General features: G+C 41.9%; 2 protein-coding genes across 4 annotated transcripts in view; one reads left to right on the top strand and one right to left on the bottom strand.

Moving 5' to 3' along the window:
* CLTA (clathrin light chain A) overlaps nt 1-26,856 on the top strand; it is a 131,313-nt gene that overhangs the window by 30,703 nt on the left and 73,754 nt on the right. The window lies entirely within an intron of this gene.
* GNE (glucosamine (UDP-N-acetyl)-2-epimerase/N-acetylmannosamine kinase) overlaps nt 1-26,856 on the bottom strand; it is a 51,932-nt gene that overhangs the window by 5,023 nt on the left and 20,053 nt on the right. For both annotated transcript variants that reach the window (XM_074395043.1, XM_003943776.4), the window contains 7 exons: nt 22,265-22,716; nt 15,838-15,990; nt 13,027-13,239; nt 8,541-8,628; nt 7,676-7,886; nt 2,616-2,745; nt 1,986-2,207 (listed from right to left, as the gene is read on the bottom strand). In XM_074395043.1, the coding sequence (XP_074251144.1) occupies nt 1,986-2,207; nt 2,616-2,745; nt 7,676-7,886; nt 8,541-8,628; nt 13,027-13,239; nt 15,838-15,990; nt 22,265-22,716 (1,469 nt within the window). The remainder of the gene's footprint in view (nt 1-1,985; nt 2,208-2,615; nt 2,746-7,675; nt 7,887-8,540; nt 8,629-13,026; nt 13,240-15,837; nt 15,991-22,264; nt 22,717-26,856) is intronic.

A 26,856-nucleotide genomic window follows, 5' to 3' on the forward strand; every position in this document is an offset into this window, starting at 1 on the left:
ACCTGCATCTAAATCCTTGTCTCAGGCTCTGCTCTGTGGAAAACCCAAGACAAGTCTTTTTGTATCACATATTGCCTGCTTCCTGAAGCAGAAAATATGAAATACAGTTTTGCCTCTTTTAATGCTGCCATGTCTAAAAATCTGTGATTCAATAATTACAAACATCAATGACTATCTTTTCTTATGGAGTTCAGCAGTTACTAAGGAATAAAGGGTATTGTGCCTGAGAAGGCTCTGCTTTTAAGGGTTGTCTTGCCGTCTGTAACTTCTTGGGACACTTAATTCTTCAACTCCCAGCCCTCTGACTTAGAGCTTAGTCACTGCTCTGAGCTAGGATATGGTATCCAAGTTTGCTAAAACTGTGTATGGTACTAAGGGAGTCTGAGCATGAGCTAAAGTACATGAGCTTAGGCTGGGCATGGTGGCTCACACCTGTAATCCCAGCACTTTGGGAGGCTGAGGTGGGTGGATCACCTGAGGTCCGGAGTTCAAGACCAGCCTGACCAACATGGCAAAACCCAGTCTCTACTAAAAATACAGAAATTAGCCAGGTGTAGTGGCATATGCCTGTAATCCCAGCTACTCAGGAGGCTGAGGCAGAGGAATCACTTGAATCTGGGAGGCAGTGAGCTGAGATTTTGCCACTGCACTCCAGCCTGGATGACAGAGCGAGACTCACTCTCTAAATAAATAAATAGTACATGAGCTTAAAGGGGAGGTGGTGTAATATAGAGTTTAAGCACATAAAAGTTTTGAAGTTAGGCATATCTGTACCAAACGCTGGCTCAACCGCTTATTAGCTGAGTCTGCTTCCTCATTTAAAAATTAAGTTATACATTTAAAATATATATAATAAAAATAAAATGTAAAAAAAGCAAAAGTAATAAATTAAGTTGTCATAAAAAATGACAGAGCAGGGAACTCTAAAAGTCCATTCTGCCACTAAAGCAAGGAAAAACTGTTAAAAGTATTAGAATCGGCCGGGCACAGTGGCTCATGCCTGTAATCCCAGCACTTTGGGAGGCCAAGGCAGGTGGATCATGAGGTCAGGAGATCGAGACCATCATGGCCAACATGGTGAAACCCTGTCTCTACAAAAAAAAAAAAAAAAAAAAAGTATTAGAATCAATCTTTTTGGAACTCTGGAAAAATAACTTAAGCTTGCAATAAACAGGAATGCCTAATTTAAAAAACAAAAACAAAAAGCAGGGTCCGGTGCAGTGGCTCATGTCTGAAATCTCAGTGCTTTGGGAGGCCGAGGCAGGAGGATCACTTGCACCCAGGAGTTTAAGACCAGCCTGGGCAACACGGTGAGACCCTGTCTAAAAACAAAACAAAACTGGCTGAATCTTGATAAGAGAACTTTCTGGTGTTTTAACCTACCCTTGTCCTATCACCCACTCTCCAGCTTGGTGGTGACACTGAACAGTAGCCCACACTCCCAGTACTGGTGTACAGATACAGTACTGGATGCCAGCACCTGACAGGGCAGGACGAATTTATTCTCAAAAAATTGTGGTTGTTTGTTTTGACCTGTCAGCTCCCTGGAGGACTAGCTCAAAGGGCCTGCTTTCATCTCAACTAACTAGGAACTATCCCAGTGCTGAAGGGGTTACATGAAGGGTGTTTATCAAAAACACTTCAAAGTAAAATGTATTAGTCTCTGCTGCCTAGGGCAAAGGATAACAGCTGGGGCATCCAACACACTAACCAAAAAGACTGGGAGGAAAGTTTGGAAATGAGAAGCTCTGGGAAATAAGAGCTTTGAATAGCTCTGACAAGTACCTGGAATTTAGAAAGCCACATGCATGTCTAGGGCTGGGCACATGCTCAGGAAAGATACGAGAAGGCCACGTGGCTCACCTTCAGGCTCTATTCAAGCAGGAAGTGAAGGCTAAGGCAGAGTTGTAACCACCCGACTGTGTTGAAGACATGCCCGAATATACATTCTAGCTCCTGAAGCAACCTTCCCTTACCTCTCTTACCTGTGCCTGTGATAAGTGTAACAAAGTTTTCCAGTCCCTTTCCTTGGCCAAATTTCCTTTCTGCCAGGGCAGCACAGTTGCCATCATTGTCTACCCACACAGGGAGATGCAAAGTGTCAGACAGGGGGGTCCTGAGGTCCACGGAGTTCCACTCTTGGATCAGTTTGGTTGAATGCAGCACAATTCCTTCCCGAGGATTTACACGGCCACCTGTGGAAATGCCTGTGCTCCACCACAAACACAAGGAAAATAATGCTGATGAGCAATCTCAGGAAAGTGTGCCGACTTTCTTGGCTTAGAACACAGATTCATTCACCTCAGATCTCCTAAGACAAACATTACCAAAGACTGTAAGGAAATATTAGACGGTTCTGAATTAAAGTCATAGCGCCTCGAAGATTTCTAGACCTGTCACTGCTTCTTTCCTAATGTCTGTTGGTGTCCCAGGAAGTCTCCATGCTTGGGGCCCACAGACAGCACCTAGAGTCATCTGTGCACAGGGCAGATGCTGATTTGATGCTTAGGCATGCATCACTAGTTAGTCAATTTTGTACATTAAAATGACCATTTTTGTACATTAAAATGGATTTATAATTTACAATTTACAATCTTAATAATTTACAATCTTACCTACTCCCAAAATTCTGCAGTTCAGTTTTACAGCTTCTGCTGCAGCTTCCACACACATCTGTAGGATTAAATTAATCCTCTCTTCATAGGTTTTAGGATTGAACTGAGTATACTTTTTAACTATTTCACCCTAAAAGAGAAAACAGCAAGCTCTGTCTCACTGGTCTTAGCTAAAAAGCACATTGTGAATGTTGTGATCTTTTTCATGATAAATCAGATACTGCTATAGGATGGCCCTACAGTCTTAGATGACTGCTTGGGGAGGCAGCCACTGCCTGGCCTGGGCCAGGCCTGGGATAAGCCAAGGTAGTTCCTGTAATTTGTCCTAATATGGGGCTGTCGAAGCAATGACGACTCCACAGCCAGCAAGATGGGCCCCTCTCTCTGTTTTTTTTGGAGATGGAGTCTCGCTCTGTTGTCCAGGCTGGAGTGCAATGGCACGATCTTGGCTCACTGCAACCTCTACCTCCCGGGTTCAAGCGATTCTCCTGCCTCAGCCTACTGAGTAGCTGGGATTACAGGTACCTGTCACCACGCTTGGCTAATTTTTGTATTTTTAGTAGAGACAAGGTTTCACCATGCTGGCCAGGCTGATCTTGAACTCCTGACTACAGGTGACTCAGCAACTAAGTAGCTGAGCTTTAATCATCTCCTGTAACTGAATTCAGTGATGGTCTGGATACTCTATTTCTTTAGGGTAAATTTCCATGCTGGCTGGCGGAAAGACCACATTGTTTAAATTACTGTGCTTTGTATGGCCTGGCTCACACCTGTAATCCCAGCACTTTGAGAGACCGAGGCAGGTTGATCACTTTAACCTCAGGAGTTCAAGACCAACCTGGGCAATAGGAGGAAACCCCATCTCTGTAAAAAATACAAAAATTAGCTGGGCATGGTGGCACACACGCCATTAGTCCCAGCTACTTGGGAGGGTGAGGCTTCATGAAGTTCACTTCAGCCAGGGAAGCGGAGGTTGCAGTGAGCTGAGATTGTGCCACTGCACTCCAGTCTGGGCGACAGAGTGAAACCCTGTCTCAAAAAAATGAAATAAATTATTGTGCTTTTTTATATGTTTTAATACCAAACAGGGATAGTCCCTCCTAATTACTTGTTTTTGTTTTTATATTTTTTCTTTGCACACTTACTTTTTTTTTTTTTGAGACGGAGTTTCTCTCGTTACCCAGGCTGGAGTGCAATGGCACAATCTCGGCTCACTGCAACCTCCGCCTCCTGGGTTCAGGCAATTCTCCTGCCTCAGCCTCCTGAGTAGCTGGGATTACAGGCACGCGCCACCATGCCCAGCTAATTTTTTGTATTTTTAGTAGAGACGGGGTTTCACCATGTTGACCAGGATGGTCTCGATCTCTCGACCTCGTGATCCACCCACCTCGGCCTCCCAAAGTGCTGGGATTACAGGCGTGATCCACTGCGCCCGGCACTTTTGTACTTTCAATGTTAAACTTTTTTTTTTTTTTTTTTTTAAGAGATGGGGTCTCACTATGTTGCCCAGGCTGGGTTTCAGTTGCTATTCACAGGTGCGATCCCACTACTGATCAGCACGGGAGTTTTGACCTGCTCTGTTTCTGACCTGGGCTGGTTTACCCCTCCTTAGGCAACTTGGTGGTCCACTGCTCTCAGGAGGTCACCATATTGATGCTGAACTTAGTGCAGACACCTGATCAGCATAGCGCACTACAGCCCAGAACTCCTGGGCTCAAGCAATCCTCCCACCTCAGCCTCCCGAGTAGCTGGGACTACAGGCACACGCCACTGCGCCCAGCTTAATGTTAAACTTAAAAAAATTCCACTGTGGTTTACGATAATTTTATTAAATGCAAAAAAAATACCATTGAAGTGTTTACTAGAATTATGTTGAACTTATAAATCCAATTTGGAAAACAGTGACATCTTAAAAAAATAATCAGCACTTCCATACAGGGCATTTTTTCAAGGCTTTATGTCTTACAGTAAAGTTTTAGAATTTTCTTTATATAAATCACATGGTTTTTTGGTTTCAGTTATTCTTAGAGGAGTTTTTGTTGTTGTTCTGAATAAGATCTCTTTTTCCATTTATATTATTTTGTTATTAGTGGATTTTAATATATCAGAAAAAGGGTTAGAGCTGTCACTAGGATTGTCATTAAAAATAAATCTAGGCCAGGCATGGTGGTTCACACCTGCAATCTCAGTGCTTTGGGAGGTGAAGGCTGGCGGATCCCTTGAGCCTGGGAGTTCAAGACCAGCCTGGGCAACATGAGGAACCACTGTCTCTACAAAAAATAAAAAAATTAGCCAGGCATGGTGGCATAAGGCACAAGTTCCATCTCCTCAGGAGGCTGAAGCACGAGAATCTAATAAATCTAATAAAAAACTAGCTGGGCATGGTGGTAAATGCCTGTAATCACAGCTACATAGGAGGCTAAGGCAGGAGAATCACTTGAACCTAGGAGGCAGAGGCTGCAGTGAGCTGAGATCGTGCCACTGTACTCCGGCCTGAGTGACAGAGCAAGACTCTGTCTCAAAAAAATAAAAAAATTAAAATACATCTAGAACTGGGCACAGTGGTCTATAGTCCTAGTTATTATACTTTAGAGGCTGAGGCAGAGGATCATGTAATCCCAGGACCTTGAGGCCAGCCTGGGAAACGTAGGAAGAACTTATCTCTTAAAAAAAAAATTTTTTTTTAATTAAAAGAATAAAAAACCTAGAGTAGTGCTGTCTTCACTGTGCATCAGAATCACCTGGACAGCTTTTAACAGAGAGCAATGCCTGCCCCCCTTTCCCAGAGACTCTAATTTAACCAGTCTGGGGTGGAAGCCAGGCATTTTTTAATCTATTAATAATGTTTTTTGTTTTAACCTGTCAATAATCTCAATTTTTCCTTCCTTTATTCCCTTCATAACTTCCAAATTTATGTTAGATAATGCTGCAGAAAACGTCTTTCTTGATTTCAACAAGAATGCCTCTAGAATTTACCACTGAAAAAGACGTTGGCCTATCATATGGAATACATCATCTTTCTGTTAAGAAAATATTATTCTAAGGCCGGGCGCGGTGGCTCAAGCCTGTAATCCCAGCACTTTGGGAGGCCAAGGCGGGTGGATCACGAGGTCAAGAGATCGAGACCATTCTGGTCAACATGGTGAAACCCCGTCTCTACTAAAAATACAAAAAATTAGCTGGGCATGGTGGCGCGTGCCTGTAATCCCAGCTACTCAGGAGGCTGAGGCAGGAGAATTGCCTGAACCCAGGAGGCGGAGGTTGTGGTGAGCGGAGATTGCACCACTGCACTCCAGCCTGGGTAACAAGAGTGAAACTCCATCTCAAAAAAAAAAAAAAAAAAAGAAGAAAATATTATTCTATTAGTTTTTGTTTTATTTTTTGAGACTGAGTCTCACTCTGTTGCCCAGGATGGAGTGCAGTGGCGTGATCTTGGCTCACTGCAATCTCTACCTCCTGGGTTCAAGTGATTCTCCTACCTCAACCTCCTGAGTAGCTGGGATTATAGGTGTCCACCACCATGCCCGGGTAATTTTTTTTTCTTTTTTTGTCTTTTTAGTAGAGACAGGGTTTCACCATGTTGGGCAGGTTGGTCTCAAACTCCTGACCTCAAGTGACCCGCTTGCCTGGACCTCCCAAAGTTTCGGGATTATAGGCGTGAGCCACCACACTTAACCTTCTATTAGTTTTTAAGAGTATTTATAAGGGAAACCTCTTGGCTTTTCTTGAGAAAATTATGTTTTGTTTTGCTTTCCTTATTTGACCTAATGGTATTAATACATTACCTACAAATTTACATTTAAAATCTTTGCTATTTCTTATTGTGTCTGGAAACTTGAGGCACTTAACAATATTTCAAACAAAGATTTTTCTAGTAGGCTGATTCTTCCTAAATCATTAGACATCACTTTAACATAAACAGTTTGTTATTTTTATTTTTTGAGACAGAGTCTTGCTCTATCGCCAGGCTGGAGTGCAGTGGCGTGATTTCGGCTTACTGCAACCTATGCCTCCCAGGTTCAAGTGTTTCCCCTGCCTCAGCCTCCCGAGTTACTGGGACTACAGGCATGGGCCACCACACCTGGCTAATTTTTTGTATTTTTTTTTTTTTTTAGTAGAGACGGGGTTTCACCATGTTGACCAGGATGGCCTTGATCTCCTGACCTCAGGATCCACCTGCCTCGGTCTCCCTAAGCGTTGGGATTACAGGCTTGAGTCACCGCGCTTGACTAGTTTGTTATTTTTATGAGGTTCTCGCAACCTGTTGACACTGGGTGATGGTTTGGTTGACAGACTGAAGGTCTGTATTCAATAAAGAGCAGAACTGTAAAAAGGCAAAATGGAAAATCCACACAACTGATCAGATTCTAGTGAGGAGGCAGCTCCTTTCACCATTTGCTGATAGATACCCTCACCTGGGCAGTAATAGTAAACAGCGTACTCCAGACTTCAAGTTGTTACCAAGCATAGAATTTCAGGTCTCCTGGGTGGCAAAAGCCTGATCTGATGCCTAAAAGGGTCTTCCCACTGTCAAGTCTACCATCCTGGACTCCCAGAGAATTTACTTCTTTGAAATGTTCATGATTAGTAAAATAGTGAGACAAACATTATAATGAATCCATATGTCAATACTATGAGCAAATGATTACAAGCTCTTACGTATGTTTCTAGTCTTACCTTCCAACTATACATACTTAAAAAAAAACAATCACTCGGCCGGGCGCGGTGGCTCAAGCCTGTAATCCCAGCACTTTGGGAGGCCGAGGCGGGTGGATCACGAGGTCAAGAGATCGAGACCATCCTGGTCAACATGGTGAAACCCCATCTCTCCTAAAAATACAAAACATTAGCTGGGCATGGTGGCGCGTGCCTGTAATCCCAGCTACTCAGGAGGCTGAGGCAGGAGAATTGCCTGAACCCAGGAGGCGGAGGTTGCGGTGAGCCGAGATCGCGCCATTGCACTCCAGCCTGGGTAACAAGAGCAAAACTCCGTCTCAAAAAAAAAAAAAAAACAATCACTCATATGGGATATAAAGTTAGGAGTTTAGGAGTTATTTTACCTTCATGCTGACTATTGCAACTCGGAGGTTCGTCCCACCAAGATCAACGGCCAAGGCACTTAGAGTTTCAAGAATATGGTCAATATCTTGAGAGATATTCTCCTTCACAGGAGGGAAGCAGAATTTCTTTTGTAGTGGCTCTTGAAGATCAATAGATTTGAGAAACTTCAAAATCCTTGGAACAGCATTTCCATCCCCATATATCTTTGAACTGCAATATATATACAAAAAGTCAATTAAATTAAATGCTTCTGCCATATATGTTAAATGGTAGTGAGGGCATAATATAATGGAATCTGAGACTTCAGGTAAAAATAATTTGTGCTTCTTCCTAAAATGACATCTCCCTGCCGTGTGCAGTGGTTCATGTCTATAATCCCAGCACTTTGGGAGGCCAAGGGAGGCAAATCACCTGAGGTCAGGAGTTCGAGACCAGCCTGGCCAACATGGCAAAACCCCATCTCTACCAAAAATACAAAATTAGTGTGGTATTGCACACCTGTAATTCCAGCTGTTTGATAGGCTGAGGCAGAATTGCTTGAACCCAGGAGGCGGAGGTTGCAGTGAGCTGAGATTGTGTCACTGCACTCCAGCCTGGGCAACAAAGCAAAGCAAGACTCCATCTTAAAAAAACCAAAACAAAACAAAACAAAAACCAACAAAATACACATTCTACACTGGAACCTTTGGTACGATAATAATGAGTATGATATTAGCAATCCTTGTCTCTCCAGCAACTAAGAGCCCATAGGCATAAGAAGGCAAGCTCTGTTAGGATGACTAAACAGTGACTGTAGCTCTAAAATGGTACCGAAGGTAGCTTCCCTGTTAAATCACTCAAAAAAAAAAAATGATTTCTACTCACCAAGGGTACTGTTTACCAAACTGAAGGTGCAGTGCTTGCAATATTTTGTCTTGGGTGTCAGCATCCCGGACATGAAGAACATTCTCCCCTAGGTAAAACCAGTGACACGTTACAAGGATTTGGAAGTGGGAATATCCTCGGCCGGGCTCGGTGGCTCAAGCCTGTAATCCCAGCACTTTGGGAGGCCGAGGCGGGTGGATCACGAGGTCAAGAGATCGAGACCATCCTGGTCAATATGGTGAAACCCTGTCTCTACTAAAAATACAAAAAATTAGCTGGGCATGGTGGTGCATGCCTGTAATCCCAGCTACTCAGGAGGCTGAGGCAGGAGAATTGCCTGAGCCCAGGAGGCGGAGGTTGCGGTGAGCCGAGATCCCGCCATTGCACTCCAGCCTGGGTAGCAAGAGCGAAACTCCGTCTCAAAAAAAAAAAAAAGAAAAAAAAAAAAAAGGAAGTGGGAATATCCAAAGAATAAGGAAATTATCAGTGTACTATGCTCATAATCAGTGTACTATGCTCAAACCCACCTGACTTTAGATAAATTTTTTGTTAGGGAAACATCAACTTTTCTACTGTATACCTTTTAAAGAACTCTTAGCAAGATTTCAGTATATCAAACACTTAAGGGCACTAGTGTCCTTTATTCCCAAAGAGAACAAATCAAGGTTTTGTTTATTGAAATAAATAAGGTGGATTAGCCTGGCATCCACTTACCATTTGCCTAGTCATCTCTCAGATCCACTCTCTTTCAACCTGCCCTGCCTTCCATCTACTCAGCCAGCGGTTCACTTGGCTTGTCAGGCAGTCACTTTCCCTCCAGATGTCTCCTGACCAATATGAAGGAGTGAATATAGTAAAAATGGCCACGTTCAATGAGCTTGGCTAAGAAGAGAAGAGTGGACAAGTAGCAGCTGGGTCAAGAAAGGGGTTGCTTTGTGTTGTTTTGTTTTTAAGATGTGAGAGGCTTAGGCATGTTTAAATGATGAGGAAGTTAAATAGAGAAGGATAAGAAAAGATGACTCATAGATAGGTAAGCAGGAATGGTAGGCATTGAGAACACAAGTAGAAGGATGAGCAATGGACAGGCAGGAAAGACAGTCACACCCACACTCTGCTATAAACAAGGTAAGATGGAAAGGATGGATGGGCATGTATGTTTATGTAAGTTTACTTAAGTGTGGTGGCAAGAAGTACAGAGACCATGTTGGCACATGGTTCAGTTCTCTCTTCACATCTTTTTTTCTTTTTAAAATTTATTTTTTATTTTTATTTTTTTGAGATGGAGTCTTGCTCTGTCGCCCAGGCTGGAGTGCAGGGGCATGATCTCAGCTCACTGCAATATCTGCGTCCTGGGTTCAAACAATTCTCCTGCCTCAGCCTCCCAAATAGGTGGAATTACAGGCATGTACCACCACACCCAACTAATTTTCTTATTTTATTTGAGATGAGGTTTCACCATGTTGGCCAGGCTGGCTTGAACTCCTGACTTCAAGTGATCCACCGCCTTGGCCTCCCAAAGTGTTGGGATTACAGGCGTGAGTCACCACGCCCAGCCCTCCTTTCACATCTTAAATGAACTCAGCAGTATCCACCACCCCTTCCTTAAAACACTGTATTTGGGGGGCTTTAATTATAGCACACTCCCCTTGTTTCCCTCCAACCTCACGGTGTTCCTCTGCAGTCTTCCTTGCTGGACCTTCCCTCTTCACCAGAACTCTAAAGATTGAAGGGCTCCAGAAGCTGGTCCTGGGCTCCATTCTCTGCCCTATTTACAAGTTTTAGAGACAGGATCTTGCCCTGTCACCCAGGCTGGAGTGCAGTGGCATGATCACAGCTCATTGTAGCCTCAAACTCCTGGGCTTAAGTGATCCTCCTGCCTCAGCCTCCTGAGTAGCTTGGACCACAAGCACATGCCACCAGGTCTGCCTAATTTTTAAATTTTTTTGTAGAGATAGAATCTCACTATCTCGACTCAAGCTAGGGTTGAACTCCCGGCCTCAAGCAATCCTCCTATCTTGGCCTACCAAAGCACTGTGATTATAGGTGTTGAGCCACCGCACCTGGCCTTAGTCCCTGGGTTTTAAATACTATCGATGGCAGAGTGCCATTATCCTCGATATCTTTTCTTCATACTAGAAACAATTTTTAGCCAGGTATCTGATCCCCAGCCAAAGATTATATTCTGTCTAGTCCAAGTATAGTGGTGTTTACAACTAATTGATCACAACCAGTTCCTTCTTCCCTGGCACTGCTTCACTTGACTAGCCTTAAAAAGAAAAAGAAAAAGAAAAAAAAACAGACTTGGGACAGTGGCTCACGTCCATAACCCTATAGTCTGAGGCCAAGGTAGGAAGAATCAGATGAGTCCAGGAGTTTGAGATGAACCTGGGCAACAAAGCAAGACCCTGTCTCTATAAAAAAAAAATATTGTAAAAACATTAGCCAGATATGGCTGGGGAGGCTAAAGTGAGAGGATCACTTGAGCCCAGGAATTCAAGGTTACGATGAGCTATGACTGCACCATTGCACTCTAGCCTGAGCAACAGAACAATACTATCTCAGACGAAAAAAAAAAAAAATATATATATATTCTTCAGCTTGCCTTGCAGCCAGCTGTGGCCATGTGACTAAGTTCTGATGGAAGTGAGAAGAAATATTTGCAACTTTCAGGTCTTGTCTTTAAAGGAAAAGGCATCTTCTCTTTTCCTTCTTCCAAAAGCTAAAACAGAGACTTGCAAGCAATAGCTAGAGAAACCACTGAAAAAAACAGATGGGGGCTAAGTCTGATGATTGTGGAGCTGCCATACCACTGAGAAACAAAGAACATCTAACTTATTTAACCTACTATTATTTAGGGTCTCTCTGTTACAGCAGCCAAACTGACAATACATCATTTCTATACCAATGACTCTCAAATTTCTATCTCCAACTCTAACTCTCCCTGGAACTATCTAGCTGTTTACTAGTCGTGTCTGCTTTGATATCTAACAGGCATCTCAGACTTCACATAGCCATAAGGAACTCTTAATTCAATCCCTCCCCAGATCTGTTCCCCCCTCAGTGTCCCCATATCACCACCCAATCAGAAATCTAGGCTTCCTTGGTGATTCCTTTCTTCCTCTCACCTCCATATCCAAGCATCAGCAAGTACTATGACAAAACCCAAATCTAACTTTTCTCCATCTCTAATATTTCATCAAAGCCACTATCATCTCTCATCCGAGCAACTGAATCAGCCCCATTAGTGGTCTCCCTGCTTTTATTCTTGCCCCCCCCCCCCGCTGACATTCCATTCTCGATGTTAGCAACCAGAGTGATCTTTCCAAAATGCAAGTCATGTCGTGTCATTCCCTCCCATCACACTTGGATAAAATTCCAAATGATTTACCTTGACTTACATGCATCTGCTTCCTTATCTAACGTCATCCGTATCACTCTGCCTCTTGCTCACTACTCTACAGCCACATTGGCCCTTCCATTTCTCAAATACATCAAGTTTGTTCTCACCTCGCAGCCCTCACACTGGCTGTTCCCACTGCCTCTCCCTGATCCTCACATAGTGACTCCTAATCTAATGGAGCCCATCATATACCTGGTGTTACTACAGGCACAGCATATAGAAATCCTGATATTTTTCTTATTTCTTTTGTGTATGTCTATCATCTATCTCCCCTCCCACTAGAATGGAAGTTACATGAGAGCCCAGCCCTTCTTGGTCTGGTTTATTGCCAAATCCCAATGCCTAGTACATTGTGGGTGCTTATTAAACATTTTCTAAATGAATGAATTGAGGAATTTGAAAGAATTTCCATCTCATGGCTTCCATTTTCTCTATGAAGCAGGGAGTAAAGTAATATGCTGTGAATGAGAAGGAAAGAAGATCTAAATATAGCAGAAGGGTGGCAATTATAAAGAACGAGAGAAAGAGCAGAGGTAGAGCTATCTCCTTGGTTCTAGTCCAGTTCTTTCTCCTTTAATGATACACACTTTTCCATTACAGGTTCTGTTAAATTCCACTGCATGTAAACAGGATTAGAACTTGAACTAATGTTAATAACAGGATCTAGCTCAGTTAGCAAATTCATTAATAATCCTACTTATACTTAAGGGGCACTTTACTTAGAACTACCATACTCTAAAGCACTGACTGAAGGGATTCTATATTAAGCCCAGAAAATAAAAGACTAGTGTTCATATATTCATGCAACAGTCAACCATATACTCTCTTAAACACAGCCATGAAAGATCATAATTAAGAACCACTTAGTGGTAATTGATATTACAAAGACAATAAAATATAAGTAGAGATCTAATATATTTGGTCATCACTGTGTGCTATTTATCAACTATAGATTTTAGGCTTCAATTGGTTATTAACCTCACTCACTTGTTCACAAAATAAATGCTCAGCACTGATATATGCATACCTTATAATAACTCATGTATGTATAAGCTAGTCAGTTGAAGTATAAGCAAAGGTAAATACCTGTTTCTCTTCCAATCTGACGTGTTCCCAGGTTGATCACAGGTGTTCCAAAAGCTCCCACCTCTCGTACCCCACAGCTGCTATTCCCAATCATACAACCAGCATGAGCAACCAACTGTATAAACTGGTCAAATGGGACGTGTTTAACTGCACGAAAATTGGGATGATGCTCAATGCCCTTCTTCCGCATTACTCGAACCATCTCTTTGCTCCCTATGAATATGAAAAGAAGCAATTGGTAAATGGTTTGTGAGATAAAGAAACCATTTTCATTGGCAAGTATAGCCCACGTAAAGAAAACTCCCTAAAAAACATGACATCAGTTATTAGGGAAATAGTAATTTTAACTACTGACTTTTTCAAAGACCTAGTAAAAACCTTTACCTTAAACAGTTAAGAGGCAAAAAACAGACCAACAGCCTGTATCTTAACCTGAGAGTTCACAAATGGAACACTCTCAGGCTCCACACACCCAGGCTGATCAGAGAGCCTCTGCCCAGCTACGCTCACCTTTACACTAACAAGAACTCAGTGGGATAGCACTCCCATTTATGTGGACTAAACTCCAAGAAAATACAGGTACATTCTGACACTGTGGCTTATATTTTAACTGCATGACTTAATAAAAATTTAAAGATACATGAAGGGGAGGCAATATTTAATGTCCCTCTGCTTGCCTCTCAACTGACCCTGTCCTAACTACCCCATACCAAGGGAGGAAAACTGCTAACCTAATTGGGTAGAAGGCAGAAGTATGACCACATCATGCTCATCAGTGGGCAGGTGCCACTCATTTAACCAAAGCTGTGCATGCATGCTTCTCAATCTTTTTAACTTTCACTGCGTGGTGAGGTAGGTAAATGGATTTGGGGTCTCTCTGGAGAAGGCTTGGCCACTTCTCCCTATATACAGTCTTGCCAGAGCATCATCTGTAATTATTGTACAGGTTGAGCATCGCTTATTCGACATGGTTGGGACCAGAAATATTTTGAGTTTCAAGTTTTTTTTTAAATTTTGAAATATTTCTTATTCTGTTATACTTACCAGATGAGCATTCCTAATCTGAAAATCCAAAATCCAAATGTTCCAATAAGCATTTCCTTTGAGTGTCATATTGGCACTCAAAAAGTTTGAGATTTTGGAGCATTTCAGATTTCAGATTTTTAGATTAGGGATACTCAAACTGTAGTACATGGCACACCAATGCCGCTACTATTCCAAGATTCAGGTTTAGATTCAGTTGAAAGCTCTTCTTTGGCTTTAGGCCTCAATAATCCATTTTCCAGAGAGAGTCCTATACTGGGGCACTGGGCACTGAGTCAGATAATGATAAAGTGATGCCTTGATTCTTATTTTCCTATTGTTCCCTGGGTCTATCTTATCGAAAGCCCTGTGGAGGGTAGAGGCAAGTGGCAGCCATGACTTAGATATGCCTGGGACCCTTTACTTTCATAGGGAAAAAATACCTCCAATTCTAAAGTACAAATAGTCAGGAAAGTGTATTTCTTTTTTTTTTTTTTAAGGGAAAGTGTATTTCAAACAGAATATATCATTGACAATGAATATTGAACAAGAGAGATACCTAGTTATATTACAAACATTTATACAAAATTTAAAGTATCAGAGAAGAATAAATATTAAAGTTTCTGAAATACTGATGCATTACCTGGAAAAAATCTGGGGTGGGTATTAAATGTTTTTGAACTAATATCCTACTTTGTTCTCCCTCACAGAAAAGATTATTCAAAAGAACACTTGACGGGTTCTTTCAGGGTAAGGTGGTGATATCTTGACATTGCAGAGAAAGGGTTCTGCCTCCTTTACCAAAAAAAAAAGCCTAAGATTTCAGCAACGAGTGGTAACAGCTAACAATAACCAGTACTTGGAAATTCTTCAGTGTTAGGCTCTGTTCTGGCATTTCTCATTAACATCTCATACCCTCATTAACTCGCCTAAGGTCTTAGCAGTATCAAAATCGATAGTACCATCCACCAGTAAGCAAGTGATCAGCCAGGGCAGGCTTGAGGATCACTGGTCGGGACTGGCTGGGGACTCCAGATTTAAACTGCTTCAGCTCAAGATTACTTTAAGGTATAGTTAATATAAGTAAGAAAGCAAGCAAGAAATAATATTAGTGGCTGATTTACTTTTCTAGAGCTACTCTTTCACTTCAACTTCTACTTTTTTTTTTTTAGTGGAGTCTCACTCTGTGTCACCGAGACTAGAGTGCAGTGGCGAGATCTTGGCTCACTGCAGCCTCCACCTTCTGGGTTCAAGTGATTCTCCTGCCTCAGCCTCCTGAGTAGTTGGGACTACAGGTGCCCAACACCATGCCTGGCTACTTATTGTATTCTTAGTAGAGACAGGGTTTCCCCATCTTGGCCAGGTGGGTCTCGAACTCCTGACCTCAAGTGATCTGCCCCCCCCCCACCTCAGCTTCCCAAAGTGCTGGGATTACAGGCTATAGCCACCACACCTTGCCATCTTTCACTTCAACTTCTAAGGTTTATGTCTTTTGATTACTGTAGTTTCTAACTGGTGGAAACTGGAGGTAAAATATTAGTACTAAACATGAGGAAGTGGAGAGTAGATGGGCTATTTTTATTGTTAAGTTTCTACTGGACTTGGCAAAAACATTACAAACTTTTTCAGCTATAGCAAAATTGGTAATCCTTTGAAAATTGGAATGCATTTTAGGATAGAGGGCCCTTCAGTGATAAGATGAACAAGACAGGAAGGCAGTTAAAAGAAAAATAGAAACATAAAATTTGAAAAAGTAGGTGGCATAATTTCATTTTCAAGTTCAATTACCTGCATCAATATTTGGAAACAGAACTAGGGTCCGCTTGTTAAATGAGATAAGTGCATCCAATGTTAATTCAAACATTTTTATGGAATGCTTAATGTCAGTGGTCACAGGGTGCTGTAGTGCAACAATGTAATCTTTAGATTTTACGTCATCACCTGTTTAAAGAAAATCAAACCACATTGCTTCATTAGTTAAGAATCTTAAAAGAGAAAGAAGCAAATTCTGGAAGCAAGACCCTAAGTTTGTGCTTTTAAAAATTCTAAGATAGAAACAGTTTGTCAAATTCTGAGCAGGGCATCCAAATTAGAGTCAAACGATAAGAACTTAACAGCAACAAATCCATGGATTCAGCAAACCTAACATTTTACAAAGATATGCTGCCACAAACATAAAATATAATTTTAAATAGTAGGCACTTAGAAATTCACTGTTTTAAAATACAAACTATTCCAAAGCACTCGAAAAATGTGACTCTTCCGAATTTCTTTTTTTTTTTTTTTTTTTTTTTTTTTTGAGACGGAGTTTCGCTCTTGTTACCCAGGCTGGTGTGCAATGGCGCGATCTCGGCTCACCGCAACCTCCGCCTCCTGGGTTCAGGCAATTCTCCTGCCTCAGCCTCCTGAGTAGCTGGGATTACAGGCACACGCCACCATGCCCAGCTGATTTTTTGTATTTTTAGTAGAGACGGGGTTTCACCATGTCGACCAGGATGGTCTCGAACTCTCGACCTCGTGATCCACCCGCCTCGGCCTCCCAAAGTGCTGGGATTACAGGTTTGAGCCACCGTGCCCGGCGACTCTTCCGAATTTCTAACGAATGTTTTGAATGAATATTCAGCAATATCAATGAATAAATAATATGTTGTAGATCAGGGCATTTTGAGACTGAACAAGCATTAAACGTATTTCCTAGAATGCACAGGAGCTTCCCCGTACCATCACCTACCAGATTGAACAAGTGGCAAGTGTTTCTAACGCTGTTAAAGGACTAAAGAGTTTTGCTTAACCCTAAGCTGGGATCCCAAGGACAGTTCTTCAGCAAAAATTTAAAATGTAAAAAGTTTAGACTAACAGTGCTATGCCAAACAACACAAGATATTTATCAATAGGGCCTATATTATCCCATAAAAAGTGAGCTCCACTCTCTTTTTTTTTGAATAATTAAAGTCATTTATTTATTTTTCCATAAGTTATTGGGGTACAGGTGGTATGCAGTTACATGAGTAAGTTCTTTGTTGGTGATTGGTGAGATTTTGGTGCACCCATCACCCAAGCAGTATACACTGCACCATATTTGTAGTCTTCCATCCCTTGCCCCGCTCCCCTCCCTCCCACTCTTCCCTTCAAGTCCCCAAAGTCCACCGCGTCATTCTTATGCCTTTGTATCCTCAGCTTAGCTCTCACATATCAGTGAGAACAGACAATGTTTAGTTTTCCATTCCTGAGTTACTTCACTCAGAATAATAGTCTCCAATCTCATCCAGGTCACTGAAAATGCTGTTATTTCATTCCTTTTTATGGCTGCATAGCAATCCATCATATATATACCACAGTTTCTTTATCCACTCGTTGATTGATGGGCATTAGGGTTGGTTTCATGACTTTGCAACTATGAATTGTGCTGCTATAAACATGCATGTGCAAGTATCTTTTTCAAATAATGACTTATTTTCCTCTGGGTAAATACCCAGTAGTGGATTGCTTGATCAAATGGTAGTTCTACTTTTAGTTCTTTAAGGAGTTTCCACACTGTTTTCCATAGTGATCGTACTAGTTTACACTCCCACAGCAGTGTAAAAGTGTTCCCTGGTCACCACATCCCTACCAGCATCTACTGTTTTTTGATTTTTTGATTGTGGCCATTCTTGCAGGAGTGAGGTGGTATCACATTATGGTTTTGATTTGCATTTCCCTGATTATTAGTGATGTTCGTCATTTTTTCATATGTTTGTTAGCCATTTGTATATCTTCTTTTGGGAATTGTCTGTTCATGTCCTTAGCCCACTATTTGATGGGATTTTTTTTTTCTTCACAGTGTATAGATTGTGAAGATTTTCCCCAACTCTGTGGTTGTCTGTTTACTCTGCTGTTCCTTTTGCTCTGCAAAAGCTCTTTAGTTTAATTAGGTCCCAGCTATTTATCTTGGTTTTTATTGCATTTGCTTTTGGGTTCTTGGTCATGAAATCCTTACATAAGCCAATGTCTAGAAGGGTTTTTCCAATGTTATCTTCTCTAATTTTTATAGTTTCAGGTCATAGGTTTAAGTCTTTAATCCATCTTGAGTTGATTTTTGTATAAGGTAAGAGATGATTCAGTTTCATTCTCCTACATGTGACTAGGCAGCTATCCCAGCACCATTTGTTGAAAAAAGGGTGTCCTTTCTCCGCTTTATGTTTTTGTTTGCCTTGTCAAAGATCAGTTGGCTGTAAGCATTTGGGTTTATTTCTGGGTTCTCTATTCTGCTCCATTGGTCTATATGCCTATTTTTGTACCAATACGATGCTGTTTTGTTGACTATGGCCTTATAGTATAGTTTGAAATCAGGTAGTGTGAGGCCTCCAGATTTGTTCTTTGTGCTTAGTCTTGCTTTGGCTATGTAAGCTCTTTTTTGGTTTCATAATAATTTTAGAATTGTTTTTGCTAATTCTGTGAAGAATAATGGTAGTATTTTGATGGAGACTGCATTGAATCTGTAGCTTGCTTTTGGCATTATGGTCATTCTTGCAATATTGATTCTATCCACCCATGAACATGGGATATGTTTCCACTTGTTCATGCCATCTATGATTTCTTTATTTTTTCTTTTCTTTTCTTTTTTCTTTTTTTTTTTTTTTTTTTGAGGTGGGGTCTCACTCTGTTGCCCAGGATGGAATGCAATGGCACAATCTTAGCTCACTGCAACCTCTGCCTCCCAGGATCAAGCAATTCTCCTGCCTCAGCCTCCCAAGTAGCTGGGACTACAGGCATGTGCCACCATGCCTAATTTTTGTATTTTTAGTAGAGTCAGGGTTTCACCATGTTGGATAGGCTGTCTCTAACTCCTGACCTCAAGTGATTCGCCCATCTGGGCCTCCCAAAGTGCTGGGATTACAGGCATTAGCCACCACACCCAGCAAAAACTGGTGTTTTGTTTTTTTGAGACAGGGTCTTACTCTTGTCACGAAGGCTAGAGTGCAATGGCACAATCATGGCTCACTGCAGCCTTGACCTCATAGACTCACAAGCAGTCTTCCTACCTCAGCCTCTGGAGTAGCTGGGACTACAGGCACACACCATCACACCCAGCTGTTTGTAGAAACAAAAGTTTCGCCACATTGCCCAGACTCTTCTCAAACTCCTAGGCTTAAGTGATCTGCCCACTTTGGTCTCCCCAAGTGCCAGGATTACAGGCATGAGCCACCATACCTGGCATATGATTATTTTCTATTCATTACAAGTTTTCCAGAATACATATAGAGCTGACAGTATAATTAGAACAGAATCCAAGAGCGTTTCATTGGAAGCATACAAAAAGGAGAGACTGAAGAGACAGAAGATTGTTCCACCAGCATTATCTTGATGACCCCTTGATGACTACAAATCTGTCCAAAGATAAGAAGTATTTAGAATGAGCCAGGTGTGGTGGTTCACACCTATAAATCCAGCAGTTTGGGAGGCTGAGGCAGGAGGATTGCTTGAGCCTCAGCCTCCCATGAATTGCTTGAAGAATTCATGAACAGCCTGGGAAACATAGTGAGACCCCATCTCTACAAAAAGTTTTAAAAATTAGCTGAGCATGGTGGCACATGCCTGTAGTTCCAGCTACTCAGGAGACTGAGGTGTTAGGATCACTTGAGCCCAGGAGGTCAAGACTGTACCACTACACTCCAGACTGAACAACAGAAATAGGTAGAATGGATTACGTTATGTAGTAGGAAAGCCCAATTCCTTTCCTATTGTAATGTAATTTTTATTAAAAATATACAAAATCTCTTTGCTTATTCAATTTTCTTTTTTCTTTTCTTTTCTTTTTTTTTTTTGGTTGTTCGTTTTTTTGTTTGTTTGTTTTGTTTGAGATAGGGTCTTAATCTGTCACCCAAGCTAGAATACAGCAGTGTAATCACAGGTCAAAATGTAGCCTCAACTTCTTGGGCTCAAGTGATCCTCCCATCTCAGCCTCCCAAGTATCTGGGACTACATGCATGCACTATCACACCAGCTAATTTTTTTATTTTTTGTAGAGACAGGTTCTTTCTATATTGCCCAGGCTGGCCTTTAACTCCTGGGCTCAAACAATCCTCCCACCTAAACCTCCCAAAGTGCTGGGATTACAACGTGAGCCACCACACCTGGCCCAACCAAATCAATTTTCTATTCATTAATTTTATAATTCAATAAATCTGCCTCTTAGAAATGAAAGGTTCTAAATGGAGAATTAGTCCTGATTTGTCCCCTAGGTATACTCTTACTGTAAATTAACCAACTGACATTGTTTGTAAATTTTTTTTTAATCTCTGATTAGCAAACAATAATTTCTAGGAAGCTAGAGCACTGATCATTGAAAATTTTGAAACTTAAAGCTTATTTACAAAAATAATGCTACAACTATGACTTTTGCTTTTTAATAATTATCATCATAATCCCTTATATTAATAAGTACTTATGGCTTACTGTTTCCAACATTCATAATCTGAGTATTCCAACAATTCTATAAGAAAAGCATTAAAGGCCGGGCGCGGTGGCTCAAGCCTGTAATCCCAGCACTTTGGGAGGCCGAGGCGGGTGGATCACGAGGTCAAGAGATCAAGACCATCCTGGTCAACATGGTGAAACCCCGTCTCTACTAAATATACAAAAAATTAGCTAGGCATGGTGGCACGTGCCTGTAATCCCAGCTACTCGGGAGGCTGAGGCAGGAGAATTGCCTGAACCTGGGAGGCGGAGGTTGCGGTGAGCCGAGATCGTGCCATTGCACTCCAGCCTGGGTAACAAGAGCGAAACTCCGTCTCAAAAAAAAAAAAAAAGAAAAGCATTAAAAATAAAAATGACCATTTTGCCATTGTAGTAAAAATGTTTAGAAAATTAGGCCTGGCACAGTGGCTCATGCTTGTAATCCCAGCACTTTGGGAGGCTGAGGCAGGCAGATGACCTGAGGTCAGGAGTTTCAGAACAGCCTGGCCAACATGGTGAAACCCTCTCTCTACTAAAAATACAAAATCAGCCAGGCATGGTGGCACACACCAGTAATCCCAGCCACTTGGGAGGCTGAGGCTAGAGAATCGCTTGAACCTGGGAGGTAGAGTTTGCAGTGAGCTGAGATCTCGCCATTGCACTTCAGCCTGGGTGACAGAACAAGACTGTCTTTAAAAAAAGTACAGCCGGGCGCGGTGGCTCACGCCTGTAATCCCAGCACTTTGGGAGGCTGAGGCGGGTGGATCACGAGGTCAAAAGATCGAGACCATCCTGGTCAACATGGTGAAACCCCGTCTCTACTAAAAATACAAAAAAGTAGCTGGGCATGGTGGCACATGCCTGTGATCCGAGCAACTCAGGAGGCTGAGGCAGGAGAATTGCCTGAACCCAGGAGGCGGAGGTTGCGGTGAGCCGAGATCGCGCCATTGCACTCCAGACTGGGTAACAAGAGCGAAACTCCGTCTCAGAAACAAACAAACAAAAAAATACATTCAGAAAATCAAATATAAAAACACCCATAATCCCACACCAGAAATAAATATAATACATGACTTGGTGTACATACTTCCTAACCATTCCATTGTTACAGTTTTTATTAAAATGGCATATTACGGCTGTGCGTGATGGCTCACACCCGTAATCCTAGCACTTTGGGAGCCCAAGGTGGGTGCATCACTTGAGGTCAGGAATTTGAGACCAGCCTGACCAACATGGTGAAACCCCATCTCTACTAAAAATACAAAAATTAGCTGAATGTGGTGGCGCATGCCTGTAATCCCAGCTACTCAGGAGGCTGAGGCAGGAGCATCAACTGAACCTGGAAGGCAGAGGATGCAGTAAGCCAAGATCATGCCACTGCACTCCAGCCTGGGCAACAGAGCAAGACTCCATCTCAAAAAATTAAATGAACAAAATAAAATGGCACATTATACATATAATTTTATAGCTCCCCCCTTTGACATATTAGGATCGTTCTTATAATTATTTCCCCATGATGTTATATTTAATGGATTAAAAGCAGTCCATTGAATAAATATAGCAGAGATTTTTAAGAATCAATCCATTAAGCCTATTTTACAGAAAAGGTGAACCTCAGAGAGGTAAAGTCATACCATAGGGCAAGGTTTATGAATTAAAACCTTGGCCTTCTCATTGCTAACAGAGATTCTAGCCATAATAGTTTCGAAAAGGATTGAAATATACACAACATTTTCTGACAAAAACAGTCGTTAGACTGACTAAAGTCTGAGATACATACCTAGCCACATTCGAATGATGCTCATGTAGTCTTTGTTCTTGGCTGAGAGGAGTTTGTCATAGGAAGGGCAGCCTGCCAAAAGGATGCGATCATGGTCCTCACACATGGATATCAGGTGCTGCTCTGCACTTCGGGTGCAGCACACATGATAATGAGCCAGTTTCGTTATGGCATGTCTGATAGAGTCATCAATGGTCCCACTGACTTCCCCACCTTCAATGTGAAGGATTCGGATGTTCATCAAGGCAGCAGATGTAGCCAGAGCCAGGGCATCAAACCTGTCTCCGTGAACAATCATGATATCAGGCTTTAGGCGATTAAGGACATCTGGCAGCTTCACTAGGGCCAGGCCTACTGACTCCACCATAGCTGCCTCATCTTCTCCCCTCACAATTGTGTGAAGCCTGGTGTTAATGTCAAAGTCATCTTGTTCAATCATTCGATATGTATTTCTAAAGCAGGAGAGAAATAGATATTAAAACATGTTCTTAAACACAGAGCCATAACATACAAGGAAAGCAATCTAACACCAACCTTGAAGCGAGAAACATTAAAATAAATTGAAGTATAACTTACAAACATAAAAATCATATACCATAAGTGTATAAAGCCTGATTAAGATTGTTTGAGATGGAGTCTCACTCTGTTGCCCAGGCTGGAGTGCAGTGGCATGGTCTTGGCTCACTGTAACCTCTACCCCCTGGGTTCAAGCAATTCTTCTGCCTCAGCTTCCCGAGTAGCCGGGGTTACGGGTGCCTCTCACCACACCCGGCTAATTTTTTGCATTTTAGTAGAGACAGGATTTCGCCGTGTTGACCAGGCTCTTTTCGAACTCCTGACCTCAGGTGATCTGCCTGCCTCGGCCTCCCAAAGTGCTGGGATTACAGGTGTGAGCCACCACGCCCGGCCAAGATTTTTACATGAGTACTCTTGTAGCTACCATGCAGATCAAGATATAACACATCTAGCACCTTGGAAGAATCACTTGTGCCCCTTCCAATCAGGACCTGGAGGGAGAAACACCTGATGGAGATTTTTATTTAATTAATTTATTTTTTGAGATGGAGTCTCACTCTGTTACCCAGGCTGGGGTGCAGTGGCACAATCTCAGTTCACTGCAGCCTTTGTCTCCCAGGTTCAAGCAATGCTCCTGTCTCAGCCTCCTGAGTAGCTGGGTTTACAGGTGCACACCACCACACCTGGCTAAGTTTTGTATTTTTAGTAGAGACAGGGTTTCACCATGTTGTCCAGGCTGGTCTTGAACTCCTGACATCAGGTGATCCACCCACCTCGGCCTCCCAAAGTGCTGGGATTACAGGCATGAGCCACAGTGCCCAGCCCACTACAGTTTTATTTGTAAAATCTGGAAAGCAATATAGTAGTGGAAAGAGTGCTACCAGAAAGTGGTCCCCATCCAGATCCCAAGAGAGGGTTCTCAGACTTCATACAAGAAAGAATTCAGGGTGAGTTTATACAGTAATGTTTAAATAAGCAGTTAAATGAAACGCCTTTTGGAAGGTTGGTTTAACACTTTATTCAGGTGAATCTGTTTCAGTTTTGCTTTTAAAGTGCAAATAAGATATTGTTTTTGCTTCTAAGATGTGTGGCCCTTCTGGATTTTCAATGAAAAGCCTGAGGTGTTTATGAAGCCCCTCTAACTTGGTAGGACTCAAACTGGAAACTATCTCCCCTGCAGTGGACAGCACATGAAATATTTACTCAGTTTCTTCAGCCTCTGGCTGTTTCTTCTACCAGAATTTTTGGAGTCTCATCCATGCGCACTTTAGTGGTCAATCAAGAATCTGAGAGGAGTTTACATAAAAGTTTTTGGGTTTTTTTGTTTTGTTTTGTTTTGTTTTTGAGACAGGGTCTCACTCTGTTGCCCAGGCTGGAGTCCAGGGGCAAACTCTCAGCTCACTGTAATCTCTGCCTCATCAGTTCGATTCTTATGCCTCAGCCTTCCAAGTAGCTGGGATTACAGGCACTCACCACCATGCCCAGCTCATTTTGTAATTTTAGTAGAGACAAGGTTTCACCATGTTGGCCAGGCTGGTCTCAAACTCCTGATCTCAGGAGGAGTGGCTTGGGCTATAGGCATGTAGTCCTCCTGGCCTCATGTGATCCACCCACCTTGGCCTTCCAAAGTGTTGGTATTACAGCCATGAGCCACCGTGCCCGATCTACATTATGTACAGATTTTAGGGCTTCTCCTTGGTGGTTCCCTTAGTTCCAGAATCTTTCCCATCAATTTCCAGACACTACGGGCAGTCCAAGTTCCATTTTTTGGCATCTCACCCTAAACAACTGTAGCTTTTTACCTGAGTTCTACCCACCTTTCCCATGTGGACTGGGGGATACTCTCAGGGGAAAAGTTATTTAAACATGGATCTCACCAACTATAGTTCCTTCTTTTACAGATTGAATTTCTTTCCATTTCTGCCTGCTGTTGGTTGCTCTCGAGTACCTTCAACTATTTTTAAAAATATTTTTCCAGAGTTGATGAAGGGTAGTCAGGTATAAGCTGCCCTGTCATTACTGGAACCTGAACTTCTTTTTCCTAAATATTTCATAATTTAAGTTGTATGTTCAGTTCAATTTCTCCTAATTTTTCTTCCAGTAATGAAAACACTTAAGATCACAAATTTATTTTTTATTATGGGTTTTCCTTTATTTTATTATCTCTTATTTTTATTATTTATCTGTGTATCATCTATCTCCTCCACCAGAATGTAAGTTCTGTGAAAGCAGAGACTTTGTTTTTGTCTTATTTGCCACTTGGCACAACAATGCTTGTTAAATAAACAAATGAACAAATGAAAACATTTCACAGTTAAAAGTCTCTCACTTTTGTCTCCCAGTCTTCCAATTCTTCTCCCCAGAAGCAACCAATTTCTTGTGTTAGAATGTACTTTAAACATGCATTTTTGAGCTGGGTGCAGTGGCGCACGCCTGTAATCCTAGCACTTTGGGAGGCCGAGGTGGGTGGATCACCTGAGGTCAGGAGTTCAAGACCAGCCTGGCCAACATGGTGAAACCCCATCTTTAAAAAAAAAAAAAAAAAGAAAAAGAAAAAAGAAAAACCCCCATGCATTTTCATTAAGTACTAGTCAAATTTCCTATTTAACAATCTCATCAGATAAATACTATTTTTCCACTCTTGATAACTGGTAGGCAGGTAAGAAACCTACTACAATTTCCCTGAGCGCCTCTCTTCTACTAATCTTCCTGTAAAGGCTTCCTCACTGCAATAAAAGAACTCACTCAGACTTTCATCTCAGGCTCTAGCTAAAATTTCTCTTCTATCAAGAGGATGTTCCTAAATAGTCAGAATTCATGTCATATTTAAAACAAAATCTATGGATCCCTGAGCTATCCATTAAGTTTCTTCTCTGCTCTTTAAGTATTTCCTAATAGCAAATACCTAACTTGTTTTTAAAGAATAGTCTGAAAAGGACAATTTTATTTTAACACAAGGTTCTTTCAGATACTTGTATTTGTGACTCTCTTTGGAGACTGCATTAATGTATTCATGCCACAAGGGTGCACTAGATGCCTTTTTATCACACATAGCAAGATGTATGTAATACCTCTTGTTTTCTCAAAGAGTATCCAGCATTCACTTTTTTTTTTTTTTTTTTTGAGACAGAGTCTCACTCTTGTTGTCTAGGCTGGAATGCAATGGTGTGATATTGGCTGATTATAACCTCCACCTCCAGGGTTCAAGTGATTCTCCTGCCTCAGCCTCCTGAGTAGCTAGGGCTATAGGCATGCACCACCCCACCTGGCTAATTTTTTTGTATTTATAGTAGAGACATGGTTTCACCATGTTGGCCAAGCTGGTATTGAATTTCTGACCTCAGGTGATCTGTCTGCCTTGGCCTCCCAGAGTGCTGGGATTACAGGTGTGTACCACCGTGCCTGACCCAACCTTTACTTTTTTTTTTTTTTTTGAGACGGAGTTTCACTTTTGTTACCCAGGCTGGAGTGCAATGGCGCGATCTCGGCTCACCGCAACCTCCGCCTCCTGGGTTCAAGCAATTCTCCTGCCTCAGCCTCCTGAGTAGCTGGGATTACAGGCACGTGCCACCATGCCCAGCTAATTTTTTGTATTTTTAGTAGAGACGGGGTTTCACCATGTTGATCAGGATGGTCTCGATCTCTTGACCTCATGATCCACCCGCCTCAGCCTCCCAAAGTGCTGGGATTACAGGCGTGAGCCACTGCACCCGGCTCCAACCTTTACTTTTTAAATGTAGCCTGTGATTAATAACAAACGTAATGTCACCAAAATAAATGCCAGTGGTCACAGTAGTGTAATTCTCTCCTTTATCTTGTAGATTATTTAGATTTTTAAAATCTTGTTCCATATCTACTACTTTGTATGCTGTTGGCCTATAAACCAGTTTTAAAGAATTGCCATTATAGCTCACAAAACAGATACATGGAATCAACATTATTATACTCATACAATATGTATTTATAAGCGACATTTCTCCAAATGTAACAACTGATAACAAATATTAATACTATTTATAGCTACCATTTATGAATAATCTGCTAAGCAGCATCACTGTGATGGATGCTCTATACCA

The sequence above is a fragment of the Saimiri boliviensis genome, chromosome 2, assembly GCF_048565385.1.
Source record: "Saimiri boliviensis isolate mSaiBol1 chromosome 2, mSaiBol1.pri, whole genome shotgun sequence".
NCBI lineage: Eukaryota > Metazoa > Chordata > Mammalia > Primates > Cebidae > Saimiri > Saimiri boliviensis.